Here is a 17955-nt window from a genome sequence, read left to right as displayed (position 1 = left end):
GATGAGATCCTGAGTGCACTTCCCTCATCCGCCTGCAGATGGCGCCAGTCAGCAGCAGCAAGTGCTGCCGAGCGGAGAGAGGAGCAGAGACTGACTGTCGTCAGGATAGACCGCACTGATGAAGCGACCGCAGGAGATCCCTATCCCTCCGTCTTTCCTTTAAATACCGTATCAGACGGAGCGTTTCTGTCTCCCATCTCTCGTGTGATTGTCGTCGTGGGCTCGTCATTTGGAGAAGCTTTCCTGTTTTTTTTCTTTTCTTCTTTTTTTTTGTCCTCCGAGAGGCTGAATGGAAGCTGCAGCCGAGGGAGCGGTTGGGCTCACGGAGGCCAGGGACGGGAGCCCGATGTCCGGGGCCGCATCCTCCGATGATGCGGACGCGGTGGTGGGGGTTACGTACGGGATGGACGCTTCAGACATGGGTAATTTGACACAAACACATTCATTCACGTGCTCTGTAAACACCCATTATGTTTGTCCGTTTCAGTTGTTACTCTGTTTTTCCCGCCGCTCTCACCCTAAAGACCCGACTCATCTCTGCTAGCAAAGGGGCTGTTAGCTAGGCTAGAGGCTAACTAATGAACAGGTGAAGTTAGGCTGCTCACCGGCTGATGACAGACAGACAGTGGATTCATTTACGCATATTAACAGAATGCAGCATTATATGAAAATCAAACAACACAGTCATAAAATTACTAGTTTATATATGAGTTTAGTAAGGATAAAGCTGCACCCTATTTATTTATTTTCATCATGCTGGCTGAACCTATCGTCACATAATTCAATGTTGTGGGTTTAAATATATGCGCATATCTTATTATGTAAACCAACCATGCATATCATATGAATTAATTACTGTAAATTCTTCTTTGTGATTTGATCAAGTTTTTTTTTAAACGAAAAATATCTTTAAATAAATGCATTCTTTTGTTATTTAGAAGAAGAACTGTAAAATAAAAAGAACTGCATAGTTATATAAAGAGAGTGTGTTTTTTAAAGAGCTGCTCTGCTCCATTCTGATGCATCCAATTGCAGTCAAATGGATCCATGTACGTCTTTGTTTCCTCGTCTGAGCGGGGAAAACGGATCAAAACTGGAGAGCTCCAATAACGCTCGCCATTCGTGTTGTCCCGCCAATGTGTAGGTTAGGGATGGAAGGGGCTGTGAGCTAGCAGAATAGCATGTAAACAATGGGTTGACGGGAAGTGGGGTTGGGCTTACTCCGTGCCAACAGTCCCACCCTCAATTTAGAGGTGAATTTTTCAAGGAATTCCTGCATAAACTATGTTCTAGAAAGCTACACAGGGTTTTGGATTTTGCAAGCAATTTTACAAAATGAGATAAACTTTAAAAAAAACTAAATGTACGACTGTGGAGATTAGTTAAAGATCCCAGCAATTAGCCAAGGCTATTATCTTGTACCGTTATGTTGTACCAGTATTATATCATCACCATAGTTGTATGCATATTCATAAATGACACAGTATTATAAAATCACATGCACGCTGAACAAATTAGATGTGAATATGCACATGACTACCCTCAGCTGTGAGGTCTGCCTTTGGCTCCAACAGACCCCAACATTGTGACAATTCCTGTCGCTTTTTGTTGACTTTTCTCCTAACCAATGGAAACAGTGTTGGTCATTTCCACAATGGCTGGCTTTGCTGTAAAAAAAGAGGGGAAATTAGTCTTCTGGTGGCTTTTAAATTCAAGTATTAAAAAAATCCATCTGAAGTCACGCATGCTGGCAATCACCTCGGGTCATTTCACAAGCACGTGTCTGCTGGGTCATTACCTCTCAGCATGATATGGCAAGGCTGGTCCTTAAGCAGAAGATGTGGTCTGAAGCATTCGTTTTTGATGTGTGCCGCCTTTAAGCAGGTTACACGGTGCAGCATTCATGAAGGATTTGGCATGAAAAGAGCTTGTTGTGATTTAATCTGGATTTACTTAGACTGGTTTGTTTACCAAAAAACAATCATAATAACACACATAACTGTTCTATGGGGATGACTATTCCCACCTGGGATTAGGTCATTTATAGGTAGCTATCTTGTTTGAAACAAAATATTGCCAACCTGTGCATTATTAGCCTTAGTAATGGTTTCTTTATGTGTTTTTTATTAGAGACCAAATGCATGGCCTTTTTCAGGATGCAACAAGATGATTGCATTTTGATAATCTCAGGATTCATAGTTTCAGCATGAGGGTCACCATACTCTTTCACTCTTCCTGTACTTTCAGAACATGAGAAATATAAGAATTTCCAAAAAAGTGATTGTTCTGAAGTTAATTTTTACTACAACCAAACACTTGAAGTAGTCTGGGGCAAAATAGGTTTTTATACTTTTAAATGGGGCTAAACGGGCTAAAAGGTGAATTGCTGTTAAATATATTGTTTTTTTGGATCTATTGACAGAATGACCCCCCCTTTCACATTCCAAACAGGAAGTACCCATTATTTCCATAAACATCTGTAGAGAAATAAACCGATATTACTCAATCAGTACATTTGTCAAAATAACCATTCTTGCCTTGCTACCTTTCTTCTACCTGCTGTTAATTCTATTGTCACATAATATTTTCTTCTGGTGTACAAAGCTATAAACTGGCCAATCTGATGCCTCAATATAAGGATGTGGTGCCTCCTGGCCTGGCCCCCATGTAAAACATTGAAAACATTTAATTGTCAGATTTTGGACCAACCACTGCTTACTGATGGCTCCAACATGGGAGCATCCATATTTAAAAAAAAAGGCAACTGAGTGGACTGCAATTGGTTGGAAGTGGAAGTGAGCCATTTCTAAATGGTACGAAATGAAACCCGTGTCCGTTATCAGAAAGTAGGCAGCGACTATCGTGCTCACAGGCGGCAAATATTAGCTGGGAGCCGGCTACTTTTGAGGCCCCTGCTCACAGTTTCAAACTTTTTGGCTACTTTGATTTATTGAATGAAAGATCTCCAGAAACCATGTCATCTGTTTGAATTGGGCTGTTTTCTCATGACAGAGGCAGAGGTGTAGTCTGGCATCTGTCATTGTTGGATCTCCACTCCTCAAGCAAGGCAAAATGTCTTCTTGTTCTTAGTTCTTACCTCATTATTCTTTAACCTTTTGAAAACAACAAATGATTTGTTTGCACTTTTTTCATTCTGTGTGCATAGAAAGTGTATTCATGTAAAATAACAGCCTGTGAGGAGAGAATATGAGGAGTGATTGACCGACTGTTAAGTGTTTGCATCAAACATTTTAAGGAATTTTCTCCAGTAAAAGTGGAAAATTAATCGTCTCTCATGTGCAGCTTCTTAATCCTGCAAACTGGTGATTTAAACTGCGCATGCTGCCGTTGAGACGGGGAGGAATCTGCAGTCTGAGACTTGTAAACAGCGCTCATTTGAGGAGAAAAGCTGCTAAATGGAGGAGTCCCAGCTCCTTAGACCGGAGCTGGGACGTTCCACCACAGAGCCAAGCGTTGGGTAAATCTGTGTCCCACTAACATAGCTTAACATTTTATTTAATGCAAAACATAGTCACATAAATCTCCTGAAAACAAATCAAAAAGATTTGTAACAAATCAGACATCATGACAAAAATGCATCAAAAGCAGACACAGAAAACAAAGGAAGCTCAGCTCAGAAATGACAGAAACACATCAAACAACTTCATATTTTTGTAGAGAAATAATTGTGCTTGAAAAAAAACAACAACATGCAGATTATAACAAGGATATATCGTTTTATTGGATGTCAGAAGTCTGATTTCCACAAATGTTAGGGGAGAGACTTGAATGTTTTAAAAGAGGTATTGAAAGCTAAACTTTAGATTTTTTTTTATTAAATCAGATCATGTGTTCTCAACTTGTGTTTTAATGCTGAGACACATTTTGTGTGACTTCACCGCTGTATAGAATCCAGTGAGTTCCTCTTCAGAAGGAGACCGATGGGGTTCGTCTGAGTCTTTTAGACCTCAAAGAAATCCCTCCAATCTTCTTTTCCGATGCAAAAATGGAGGGTCAAAGGCGAGGAGACGCTCCGAAAGGACGCGGCAGGAGGAGATCAGAGGACTAGATCAGCTGCAAAAAGGACAGCGGATAAATGCGGCATCAGATCAAATCTAAAAACAAAAAGCTCACCTAGTGCTGCATCGTGACAACATGAAAAAACAAATGTAAAAACACATTCAAATTGTTAATAAAATAAAGTCTGACTGAAGTAATATTAGATCATATCTGTTAAGTGTTTCTACTTCGGTTTTCAAAACAGCATCTAAGGTATTTAATAGATCAACACAAGAATTGAGAACATGAAAGCTTTGCAAACACATTGGTCATTGTGTCGTTGATGGATCTCAGCTTTAATTCTGAACAGTGAGTTATTCTTTTCTTTTTAGGGAGGTGACCAGAGAAAGTAATTGGACTAGAATAGATAATCATAGCTAAAAAATACAAAAGCAACAGATCCCCTTTTTATTTTTTTTATTTATTCATTTGCTGAGTTTAAGAAACACATGATTGACATGCGTTTCTAAAGAGTCACTCAGTCATAGACCCCAGTTTTAGCATATTTGAAATTCTTACTTAATAAAAAGTGTGTGTATTAGATTTTTAGAAGCTTTGGTGAGCCAGTCAGTGATCAACTTTTTGAAAATGAGTATTATCCAGATCAGCAGAAGATAATTTCTAAAATAGGATAATTCCACATTAATAATAATATTTAATAATAATACATTTATTTCAAGTGCCTTTCAGGTCACCCAAGGTCACTGTACAAGGGTAAAAAATAATAGAATAAAACATCAATAAGAAATGAACAGAATAAAACATGAATAAACATAAAAATCAAGATAAAACATCAATAGGACATAATAAAAACTGGGTAGAAAAACAACAGATAAAGTGAAGTTGTGGTAACTGAATGGATTAACCATATGATCGTTTGAAGAGATGGGTTTTGATATAAATGAATATGAACAAATCAGTGGAAAAGGTCCAGTAAGTCGGCCTTTTAGGAAACATAGATGTTTGTATAACGAGTCAAAGGGCATCCCATGACATTTGTATAATTATATTTTGTCTAGTGCACCCAAGCTGCTCTAAATGTGGAGCTTTGTGAGCATCATAACTGCAGTTAAAAAAACTGTCTGAAAGCTTCTTGACTGCTACCATTAGTCCTCACTGGATCAATGACAACATGATCTGACTTCGTACCTCCACACTCACATTTCCTGTCCCTTCCTCCAAAGTGCACTATCTCCAAAATCCCTTTGTTTCCCCGTCTCCATCACGGCCATCCCCCTCCCTATTTTCCCAGTTTTCTCTGTTCCCCTACAGTCAGCGGGAACTGCTGACGGCAGCACAAAGGGGTATGTTACTGTCCATCTGCTTCCTGCTCATCCTTTCCTTAAGGTCCCCCTTTGCCCCCTTCTGCCCGTCTCTGCTACGCCACACTTTGCACGTTGGGGGTTCTTGTATGAAATATTGACAGTTTGCCAGATTATCTGATATCAGCACGTTTGACGCACACCATGACGCCGTTGTCGTATATTTACATACTACTGACTTTTTCCTGCACGTGGGGGGCATTAAAAACACCACACAGGGGGGAGAACATTAGCACGGCCTTTTCAATCGTTTTCCAAGGGTTTTTGAAGCCTGACTGCATTTTCCTTGTGACTCTGAAGATGTAAAAGCCTCCGAATAAATCTCTGGCTTTGTTTCAAACATTGATCCATCAGGACCTGCCTTGAAACCATTTAAAACAAAAGCATGCTCTTTCCAATTAGGATGGTTAACATGCGGACCGTGAAGGCTATGATCATTTCATAAGCATCACCTGCAGCATGACCGCGGTCAGAAAGAAGAGCAAAGCCATCAGTCTTCTGGTCCACATTAAAACACAGTTTTTTTCACCTTTAAAAAGTATTTGGTACTTTCTTTATGGTGTTCATGCTCATGAGAGTCTGAGGTTTAAACTTTTTTTTAGTTTGTACTTTTCAATCTTAAAAAAAAACAACCAGAAAGACTTCAGTCATCCTTCGTGGTGATAGATACATGTCTTCAAGAGTATATAAAATAATTCATTATTGAACTAATAACATACGTAGCTTGTAGTTGCTGGTCGTGTTTGATGTCTGCTTTTCAGACATCCTCTTTTCCTCTCTGTTATTTCTGAGCCAATCTAAAATACATTTTGCATACCTTATTATCAGATTCAGGAATTTTGGAATAAACATAGGAATTAAAGGATGAGCCGGCTCACTCTGAGCCTTGCAGAGTTGAAGAGAAAGCTGCTCACTCTGATTTTTAAGAACACAATGATTCATTAAACTGTGTGGGCTTACTTGGCAGCGTTTGTCTCTTCTACTCCCATCGTATGTGATGATGCATTTACCTTAAAGTTGGAGCAGGGAAGTAGCTCAGGATAGGAAAGCTAAACTGACCAGTGCCAGTCGCTGCGAGCCCTGCTGGACGGATCGTCTCCTAAAGGCTTTCTAGATTCTAGAAAAATGGACCAGAGCCCAAATTAAATGTTCATACTGGATCAGTCATGGACTGGGTTAGCAACCATCACCACCGTTTCTGCTGGTGGAAGACGGAGAGAAAGAAGAGATGTTTATAGGCAGAGACAGGAAGGGAAAGGTAGGAGTGAAGGACTTAGAGTAGGAATTTGGAAGTGTGATTTTCAAGAGAGGAGCTGAAATTAACTGACACAACCTGAACTTTATCGGAGTCTGCTGTGCATCTTTAAGGTGGATTTATTCAATGGAATAAGCATAATTAAATACGTTTCTCGGTATTTAGTCATCTGTTCTTGCATGAAATCCTCTAAAAATGTGCAGGTCTGCACCTCTAAGGATCTTTGGATGAGAGTCCAACCTTCTACTGTTTTTTTCTGTTGTCCTTTGAAGTAAATGGCAATGACAGTTCATATTTGGGGAAATTAAGAATAATAATCATGGATGTGGAACTATAAAACCATTTGTGTTATGAAGTAGGCACTTGGACTGAAATGAGTTCAAGAAAACTTTAGTTTATCATTGCAATGTGCTATCAAAACATTTTTCTAGCTAAACCTTGGAAACCTCTAAATTAAAAAACACCACAGGGGCCCTGCTGAGTTTGTTGTTTTGTGATTGGGCATGGCTGTCGCGGTGTGTGCACTGTGGTTTCAATTATATTCTGGTCTCCAGCTATGCTGTTGCTGCAATGGTGACCCGCACTGTTGTGCAACCATGATGCTCCTTTAGTTTGAGTAGATTAGACTGAGTCACCGGCCTCTGCCCAAAGGTGCTGCTCTCAGCACTAACAAATGTGTAAGGCTGAGCAACACTCTGTATTTTTGTCAGTGAAAGCTGTGGGAATGTAGATCCATGACAGTTACAAGATTAACATCACTGAAACAGTATTTCTGTGAACCTTTCTGTGAACACCAATTCACAATCCCAATTAAACAAAATCACACTATGTGATGATTTTAGGTGGGCTGAAGTGACATTTTTCCAGGTGCACTAAGCTGCTTTTTACGACGGAGTTTTAGGGCCACCAAAAATAAAGTAAAATAGCGATATTTTAAGTCGTTAATTTACACGAAAAAAACTCAAGATTTACAAGATTAAAGTTGAAGTGAGCATACAGTGCAGCAGTAGGTGAACGCCGCGCAGCAGCAGAGCAAACAAAACTCAACAGGCGAGCTGAATGGACAACGTTCCAAATGGTTGGAAGCTCATTTGTTTGATTTACGGTTTGTTAATGTTTTATTTATCGATGGGTGGTTTGCAGGATCTCTGCAGCCCGATGAAGCCATCGGTGTCCCTGCAGCTGTCCACTAGAATCCTTTCTTCTTCCATTAAAGATCTCTACGTCTGTGTGACGCTTCCGTCTGAGAAGGAGGAGCACTTTTTGGGATTGTCAAGGTTCTTATGCTAAGATAACAGACCATTTTCATTCATCTGTATTGTTTTGTGTTGAAACGGGACATTTCATCTGGAGGAGGGGGCGCATGTAACACTGTTTACTTCCGCATTGATGTTCGGATGACAGGTTCATGACATAAGGTGACAAATGAACTTCAGGTTATGTGAACGAAAAGGAGAATAAAGGCTGCAGCGGTCTTCTACACCCAAACGTGTCTCTGAGCTCCTTATTTTACAGATGAAACTCCGCTTTACCGACACTGAACCCTGGAAAGCCGCTACACTGACAATAGTTTGATTTTGAGTTGCCAGAAGGTTCTGAATCTCTTTGATTTTTTAAACTTATCCGGAAATAAAGCTTCACAAAAGGCTCCACATGTTTCATCTTCAAGGTAGGCTCCGATAAACAGAAAACTTTGGTGATTTTTCCTTGTTAATCTTTGACCTTTTTCTCGTAAATTTACGAGATTTTAAGTCGTAAATTTATGAGACAAAAACTCGTAAATTTATTAGTTTTATCTCGGAAATTTGGTTAAAAGTCGTAATAAAATTTTTATTTTATTTTTTGTAAACTGGCCCTAAAACTCCGTCGTAGCCTTAAGTTTCCCCCAGAGAATAGAATTTCCAAGAGCTTCTCCCAGACAGTTTTCCTCCAAAAATATTTCAATTTTTACCACTTCTTTGAAACCTTACACTGTTCTTTAATCTTCTCTTGTCATTCTACTCATGAACACCATAGTAAAGAAAGTTTTCAGGGTATTTTGCTTTGATATGTTTTACATATAAACTACATCATCCAAACAATATTGTTGCAATTAACAGTAAAGAAAAGAAAATACTGTATTTTGGCTGTGTCACACTAAAGGAAAACAAAACCAGAAAATGTTGACAAATCTATTGCAGATACTTCTATGTCAGCATTATGATGCACACGGAGGCTCTTCTTTACACTCTGGATGCAGACTTGAAAAACGGGGGTCACATTTCCATTTTTTATTACATGGCTTTCTAACATGCCAGGAAAAATGATCATAGTCTTGTTTGTGTCTTCAGTTGGTTACCTAAACTCTTAAGTTTGGAGGAACAGCTACCAAAACACTTCCCACTCAATACTGAGAGTGTTGCTGTAGTATTGTTGTCACAGGTTTACATTGCTGTCAAAAAGTCTTTCTCACAGATGAAGCTGCAACTCTTCATAGCCACCAGCAATCAGGCATTTTCCAAGCGTAAGCACCGGTTTTGTTTCTGAGTCTGGTGCCTCTCACAGAGAGTAGATCAACAAATTTAGCTCTTAATAACTCCGTTTGAAAGAAGTAGCGAAGCCCGGTCTGTAGGAGTAGGATGTCTGGAGCCGGGGTCAACCAAAGTTTTCCGCCCCGTGTAAGAAGCTCTCATTGTGGCAGGGTGTTGCTTCTGTAATGGGTCCACACACACAGAGGTATTATTATGTCTGACAGGACCCTGATCGCTGGGAACACATAAAACTTCTTTAAAAAGCATAGCATTTGGAATTTGAGGACTTCTTAATTATAAGCGTCATCGTCCAAGTTTCATTAGAAAGGAAGATCTAATTAGAAAAACTAATCTTTATGACATAATACAGATCAAACCAGTCAAAATGAAAACAATCTTTTAGTTTGTCACAAATTTGTAAGCACTTTTTGCGTGCAAGGAAGTGTGTAAGGAAGAATCAAGGACATAGGACTCAGATTGTTGCACTTCAAAACCCAGGTAGTTCTTTTTACTCTTTCCACTCACTCATTCTGGGACGAGGCCAAAGGGGGAACGGTGAGAACTGTGGTGGCTGCCTGCTGTGTTAATGGAAAAATACACAGCCTTACTGGCCAAAGAGATCTAAGGATAAGGGCTGGAAAAGCCGTAACCCTCTGAATTAGACTAAAAGGATCGTGACTTACAGAATATGTAAAACAGAAAGAAGTCTGGAGACTGAAAGATCAAACAAACCCCGTCTGAGCTTCTCACCTTTTTAGTGATCAACTGTAACATTGCAACTGCTTGTATATTACTGCACGTCTTGTTTAGCTTGTGATATGTTTTGTAAACACTAACTCATAAAGCAAGAAACTGCCTCACGCTGGACTATTTTTCATCAAACTGCTCATATAGCCATGGTAGAATAATTTTATCGTTGCTTCAGATCACATTTGCTCAAACCCCAAAGCACGATTCCTTACTCAAATCTGAATGTATGCATGCTTGTGAGGTAACCCCTTGATTTTAGTGAGGGTTTACTCATCGCTCTTCATGTGCGACATGGGGACAGTTGCAGGTTCACTTTGCCTTCAGTCTGGGGCACTCGTCATTTTGCCCTGTAAGGAAAGGCTTTTAGTCGTCGCTGATTTGTGAGTTACACCATCACTGCTTGCTCTGTGGCTGGGCTAATGCCCTATTTAGCAACACCATCAGGACACTATGTAGGCAACCTGTTGATTCCTGGCACATGTGTCAAAATGAAAAAAAAATAAATAAAAACAAAGTTGGTTGACCTCAATACAGGTCACCATAGCAACAGAAAAGGGGAAAGTAGGCTTTGGAGAAATATAAACTTGATGCAAACCATTACTAAATTTCTGTTGGAGAAATGATAAAACAACATAATTATTAAAAATAATAATTATTATCAATATTTATTTTTTTGTACACAAAAAGCTTCGTTGTTTTTTTTTATTCTGGTATATAAAGCAGTTTCCTGCTTCTACTTTTATGTCTTGGCGACTTTTTATGATTTGTCCAATTCTAACCAAATTTAAGCTCACCAAAAGGAGAAAAGGAAAAGAAAAGCCTCAAACCCTTAAAATCATTGTTCTTTTGCCAAAAAGATTTGTTGTTGACACTTTTTGAGTTTTCATGACTTGCTGTGTAAGCATAAGCCATGACTGATCTTGAAATCACGCCTTCTTAATACTGTGATTGGTTAAAGTTTTTCTAAATGCAGGCAGGCTAATAAGCATGTTTGTGGATGAGTTTCTCTTTTAGCATCTTCAGCTTTCTCCATTCACGTTTGGGTTGTCACAGGAAATTGAGTTTTTCCAAATTGTTCCAAAAGTTAAGAACTGGGGTGCAGGTCCGAAAAAACAGTATATGAAGTTCTACTTTGAAAAAAACCAAGTGGTCTGTGAAGATCAGCACTACCCATGGTCAAGCTCATTTCAGCAATATCACCTTTTCATGTGTTTGCATTTCCCTCATTTCTTTATATGACTCTGTACAGCATCAGAGTCTGCTAAAGCTTTCTTAAAGTCCCTTTTTAATGTTTTTGTTTCACTGCAGGTATAGGTTTCAGGCTCTGTGTTTGACTGTTTTCGGTAACTTTGTAAATTTGAGTAAGTTAGCAACTCAGTTTAACCGGTGGTGAGCCATGCATTTTGCACCTGTCGTCTGTGAAGCCCTATTAATATTAATAAATCTCACAGTTCAACATAAAAAAAAACTCTCAAATCTGTGCTGTATCACAGCTGAACATAGCTAAACAAACACCCCTGTGGTGTAGCAGACTCAAAAACACAAACACAAGCTACAGCCTATGTCATGTGACCTGAACAGGTGAGTAGCATCTTGACTTTATCTTGACTTTAGTCATGTATAGTATAGTAATCACATTTACAGCACGAAGGAATTAACATTGAAACACACCAAACACAAAAAGCTTGTTTTAGGCTCCTGCTAACAGCTGTTGTTCACCTCTCAGCTTTTCCCATTAGTTGTCGCCACAGTGAATAAGCTTTCACTCATTCACAGGTGGTTTGGCAGAGAGTTTTTACCCCAGATGCCCTACCTGACACAATCCTGAATTTTCAAGGCACAGGAAGACCTAAATAGGCAACAGCGTAAGGGGGTCTTGCCTAAGACCAATTGATTTTTAGCTCATTGCATGCCCTGCATGTCAGTCCTTCACCCAACCAACTGAGCTACCCAGCCACTATTTTGCTTTTTTTCTTGCATGAGTTTTAATACCAACAAAGAGCGCTGAACAGAAGGATTGATCATCAAGCCAAAAACTCACTCAGATTGGTGGTCCAAAGAACACAGATCAAGTTTGGGCTTGTCCTCCACTATTAGGAGTTTTTCCTGTCACAGGACGCATTATATATCAGCCTTGATGTAAAGCATAGACATATGTTGCAAAGCCTTACTGCTGTCATAGACTTGAACTCTGGTTTGCATCAGCCAGGTTTTTAAATTTTGAAGCAGATTTCACAGAAGCAGAAAACCAAAGCTTGCTGAAGTATAATTGAATTAAACTTCTAACATAAAAATCTACAACAAATTCAGCAGCTGAACAAAGAACGTATAAAGGAAAATGAAGAAAACAGTGAAATGAAGACTATGAAGAATTTCTTTAGTTATTTATTTTATAAAAGTTTTAGTCATTTAATTACTTATCTAAGAAAAACACAATGAAATGTATTTTATAAAAAGTCAGCAGAGAAGACCTTAATAGCCCACTACTGCATCTCCCTATTTGTGATCATATTTTGATAAGTCTAACGTGCCTTTAATACAGTTCACGCATAACCTTTTTATTCTTTAAATTGTGGGCGTGGTCTTCAGTGGTGCAGCAGAAAGGCACATACTCATAGAAAACGGCATCATCGGATTCCACATTAATGGGTGGAATGTAGGTTGGAAACATAAAAATGTGTATGCGTCGTCCAGAGGCTCTGCAAAATAACTTTGTGTTGCACTTTGCTGTGGAGGGTAATTACCAGCCAGTGGTGGGACGCGCCCACAAGGGCTATAGGGAAAAGCCATAACCCAACACATAGCATTCCCACCCAGGCAACAGACGTAGTGAGCAGTTATTTATTTGGAAGGGTCTGTTTGTTGTTCCACTCCCTAAAGAACACCAACGCAGAATGATGGAGCAGCAACCATATCCTCTTATATTCCTAGCATTCACCCTCCAATTATTATGGTCCCTGTTATAACTGAGGAAGTGTAGGTTATCTGCGATTTTATGACTGACATCACCAACTCTTACATTTGTGGATAAGTGAGAAATAGAATTTAGGGCATCATAGTTTTCATATTTGCCTAATTAGCTTGTTGTTTGTACTAATGGCTATTATTTTTGGAATGAAATGCTTTGTCATAGCTATTACATGCCGTTTTTATTTTGCACTATCCTCTACATTGTTTATCTTCTGAAAAAAAGATAGTTTAGTTCAGAGTTGACTTTTTAATGTACACATCTATTAGCAGCTTGTTCAAAGCTCTGTGTTACAAAATGCGGTGCTCTAAATTGATCAGCTTCAGCAGTTTCACTGTTGTTGATGTGGTTTGATGCGACTCAGTGAGGGGTCTGATGGAAATACAGTCAGACCTTAGCAGGCTCAGACGCCAGCCACACACACTCTAAAGCCCCATAAAACCACATTCACCCACCCATGCTGAAGGGAAGCAAGCTTTTGGTGTCCTAACAGGTGCAGGCATGTGGAAAATAAATGAAGAACAGCTCAGATGCAAGTACAAACGAGTGCAGCTGGAACTGTGGGGCTTGGTGAGGAAGAGGAAACCCTCCTCTTTAATTATCTGCATTACAAACATTCTTTCATTTGCTGCTTTCTGCCTCCCCCTCCCTCTCACTATCTTAAATCTAAACCCACTGATGTTCCAGCTTGCTGGGAGCTCCTCTGGCACACTTTGCGTTTCTCATCTTGCTGTGAGGATGTGTGATCTGAAGAAGGCTGGAGGAGGGGAGGCAAACCAACAGCTCCGTGCCTCGGTCACGTGGCCATCCACGAGAGGCTGGCAGACAGGAGAGCAGAGGCTATCAGTTCAGATTCTAGTGTGGAAGCTATCACACTCCTGAGTGACACGCTGTGAGGGCCATGCTTCATCATGGAGTGCTGCTTGAAGAAGATTGTCTGATTCAAGCTTGTACAAACCCTGAGACTGCTTTTAGCCGTTAAAGGATTGGTTTCACCAATTAGTTGATCAATTTTGGGGGGGAAAATGAAAAGAAGTCAAGAACCGCTGAATGCTATTAAGTAGAACAAATTTTACTATTATTGCTTATGTCAAAAACCCAAACATTACACAACGGCTCATGCCCAAAAAATACAAATAAAACAGCTGCCCTTTGACGCATCAGAGCACCCATTTCAAATTAGCCAAACGATTGAAGCAGCAGCTAAAACCCTATAACTGGCTCAGCCATATACTGCAATAATACATAAAACCACTTTCTGTGGTTTCTGACAGCTCTTCTCTTAAATGTTGCTGTAGTTTTGGTTAATACTTCATTTTATTTCTACATCTCCTTTACGTTTGGTGAAAGGTTTGTGCAGCAACTGTAAATTCTTTAACAAGAAAGACAGAAAACATCAAATGAAGTTCAGCAGCATGTCCTAAACTCCTCTGCATCGGGTTGATGAAGAGCATGTTTTGCCTTTGTGCATTTCAAAACAGACTTGTTTTACAGCAGTGCTTCACTTTACTGCAATCAGAGGAAGTTGCGCCTTGCTGGGTTAGGGTTCGATGGTAATGTTGTTGAAAAAGCAGTCATCATTTCAACTTTACTACACATAATGAGAGTTTTAATATTGTTCCTCCATATGCTGCTTACAATAAAGCATACATAGTTAATCATATAGCAGCATCAGTGATGTGTGTACTTGTATTCATTTCCAGCTGCCAGGCCTTCATTACTCTCCCACATAAACTCAGTGTAAATGCTGTAGTGCTGAAAAATATCATTATTAATCCTCCCTTTCATCGTTTTATGAACTTGTGGTGTGTTTAGTGCCTACCTAACCCTTCTCTTCCATTGTGAAAGGGTTACGTGTCCACAATTTACAATCTATTTCAGGCCTTCCTGGTGAAAACGATCCTCTGATTGCTTTTCATTGCCTGCATCCTGTTATTAAACTGCAGTTGTAGGGCTGCACGATTCCCAGAATTCGTTTTTTTCCTTGAGGAAAATGATGTTCATTACCACAGTGTACACATATGTATTTTTTTCCAAGTAAAGATGCATCTTTGTACAGATAAAAACCTTTACGTCGTTTAGAGTGTACATAAATAACTTAAATCCAGCATTACTGGAGTTATTATTTTCATCCTGAGCTCATATTTAACTGAAGGTTTTTTTTTAATGTTTCATTGTATTTATGACATTCAGAAAGAGCTAATATGAGCTTACAGACACTCTTTAAGAGCTGATTAAGGCTATATCTAATGACAGTAGAGTGTTCTCACCCAAATCCACCCACTGTATGATACTAGAAATATCTGCAATGCCAATGAGTAAATTACGGGTATTTATTGGTAAGTACTGTTGCCCACAACAATGAACAGTCCAGCTTGCAGACAAAAATGTCACTATGAAATATGACATGCTGACGGAAACAATAGACAAAGTCACAGACGTTGGCTTGAAGAAGGAGTTGCTGCCCTTGTAGCTGATGTTGACAGTTATTACATAATGTCAGCCTTTTGGGATTCATCTTTGTCACGGAATGGAGCAACGGAGCCTCCTGGCACACATCACCTAACAGAATAACCTCTCTTTTTGATTCTTTCAGATGCTGCTAAGATGCCCTCTTCTTCAGGTCAACACGGTCAGGGAAAGAAAATTGGCCACCGAGGAGTGGATGCATCCGGGGAAACTACTTACAAAAAGGTGATGTCCACAGCAATGGGGTTTATAAACTACTTTAAAAAGTAACTGTCAGACTGTCAACCTCATGTATTTAAAAAAGAAAAGTATTCTGTATTTTTTCAAATAATCACATGGATCAATCTAAGCAAAAATAACTTTTTTTTAAATGTTTTCTGTAAAGAACAGGTTTTGCAAAAAGGACATCTACTAAGCCAGTACAGATTTCACTATAGAAATGTATCATAAGTGCAGTAACGAATCACAGGAAATAAAATAAATATCTAAATAGCAGCAGAGAGCAAACTGGTTTTGCCTCCACAACCTACAATCAGTCCAATATTTGGTGTGAGAAGAACTACCAGTACAAATAAACAATGGCATTTAAAAAAGGCAGAAAGTGTTGAGACTTGGCGTGTACATTTGTTGCTTTATTGCAGTGACATTTCTGGCAGAACAGAGAGAATTGCTTCCTCCTCTGCTCAGGTGCCAGAGGCAGCATCTAGTGATAAACTACAGCTACTGATGGGGAGGGAGCTCTGCTTGTAAATAAGACATTAGACAAACAATAAAACTGAAATGTTTTTTTTAATTGTTTTGTTATAAAAGTCACTCATCATTTTACCCAATTTGTTTACCGCTTGTGTGTTACATTCCCTGGGCTATGGTTGCCAGGTTTCAGAACTATTCAACTATTCTCGTAGAAAAACTTTGGGAACAGCATTTTCACGTGATAGTAGTTTATAAACAAAGAGGCAGCACTTAACTCCCGCGTCTTGAACAAAATTCATCCAAGTCTCAGTTTCTGTTTCTCCAAAGAAAGAGGTTGATGCGTTTTCCTGACCAGCTGGGGCAAAACCCTCCACTGTTGTAAAATTATAGATTTTTTTTAGATCCAGTAAGTCTCACTGCCACTCAAATGCTCTTCCTATGTATTTCTACTCTAATATTGTAAATAGCAGACAAAACCAGGTCCTAAATGTAAAAACAATAATTCCTGAGAAATGTTCTTTATAGATTTTTGGAAGATACCACTATGACAGTTGTTTTTAAATCCCTTTTATTCGTTGTTTTTCATGATGTTTTCCTCTAACCGAACACAGACCACGTCTTCAGCCCTGAAAGGTGCCATCCAGCTGGGAATTGGTTACACCGTGGGTAACTTGAGCTCTAAGCCCGAGAGAGATGTGTTGATGCAGGATTTCTACGTGGTAGAAAGCATCTTTTTCCCCAGGTCACTACCATACCAAATCTCACCACATAGCCCAGCAGGAGAGCTCTGTTCTTACTGATATTTTGGTTTCTGACTCTAGCGAAGGGAGCAACCTCACTCCTGCGCACCATTTCCCTGACTTCCGCTTCAAAACATACGCTCCAGTGGCCTTCCGATACTTCCGAGAACTGTTCGGCATCAGGCCGGACGACTATTTGGTAAGTTTCTTTTTTATGCATTCATAAAAAAAACTAAAAATCTTGGAGTTTGATGAACGAACAATGTATCAAGCTGATTAATTGTTGCAAAACAAAAAACTGGAATCATTTGGTATTTATGTGTTTGTTTGTTCTTGTTTGCACTGGAACAAAAAACAAACCATGAAGAAAAGTCAAACAGAACAAAGTTATTTTCAAAATTGTCAGAAAAAAAATGCTTTCCAGGCACACAATGCTCCTGTCATTCGTATTTAGACACCCCAGTGGGAGGTAGTAGGACGTCACAGCAGGACAGTGATCCAAAAGACACTTCAAAAAGTCATCAAGAGTTTTGAGATTAGTCCAGATTTGAATCCCATAAACCCTCTGCAGAGATCCATAAACAGCAGTTCAGATTTCAATGATCCAGAGGAGTTTGCTAAAACAAGACTGGTCTAAAATTCCAGAAGAAAACTGAAAAATAAAGATTGTTACAAGAATTGTTTGGCTTCAATTCTTTTTTTTTCCTGTGTGGGTGCTTTAAAACTTTCTTTTAAATGTGCCAATAATTTGATCGAATTTTGTACTTCTGAATGAGTCTCTGTCAGGTTGAACTTTTATATGTTTTTACCAAAACATATAAAATAAAACTTCTAACTCCTGCAGTGTTAGAAGTTAAAGTTCAAATCAGGATAAATATGAGCACGGAGCAGGAATGGCAAATTGAGAGAAATAGGATCCAGGGGAAAAAATTGAGCAAGCAGTAACCCGACAGTAGCACGGATGAGAAATTGGTTGTTGGAGGGAGGGCAAAAAGGGAAAAAAGGAACAGGAAAAAGTGCTGAAAGTATTACATAGAGCAGAGAGGAGGGGAGCCAATGGCAGAAAACGGAATAGGAAAGTCTGGCGCTCGTCCCTGTCCACTCAAGTGTGGAATTGGAAGGCCACATGATTCACGGTCGTGCCCCGGAGTCCTGCAGCTGCACATATACGTGCCCTGCTAAGTCCCAG

The 17955-nt window shown here is 39.4% G+C and overlaps 1 protein-coding gene across 5 annotated transcripts in view; it reads left to right on the top strand.

The window, feature by feature from the left end:
* Window positions 1-34: 34 nt before the first annotated feature.
* Window positions 35-17955, top strand: part of pip5k1c (phosphatidylinositol-4-phosphate 5-kinase type 1 gamma) — a 39684-nt gene continuing 21763 nt past the window's right edge. For 2 of the 5 annotated variants that reach the window (XM_020702626.2, XM_020702628.2), the window contains exons 1-4: window positions 40-422; window positions 15461-15558; window positions 16638-16768; window positions 16848-16965. In XM_020702626.2, coding sequence (XP_020558285.1) covers window positions 290-422; window positions 15461-15558; window positions 16638-16768; window positions 16848-16965 — 480 coding nt within the window. In that variant the 5' untranslated portion in view covers window positions 40-289. Of the gene's footprint in view, window positions 423-15460; window positions 15559-16637; window positions 16769-16847; window positions 16966-17955 lie in introns of all 5 variants that reach the window. The other 3 variants (XM_020702625.2, XM_020702627.2, XM_011474381.3) reach the window with 3 other exon arrangements.

Source organism: Oryzias latipes, chromosome 4 (genome assembly GCF_002234675.1).
Source record: "Oryzias latipes chromosome 4, ASM223467v1".
In the NCBI taxonomy this organism is placed as follows: domain Eukaryota; kingdom Metazoa; phylum Chordata; class Actinopteri; order Beloniformes; family Adrianichthyidae; genus Oryzias; species Oryzias latipes.
Note: the sequence above shows the minus strand (reverse complement) of the source record. Positions and strands in the feature narration are given on the sequence as shown.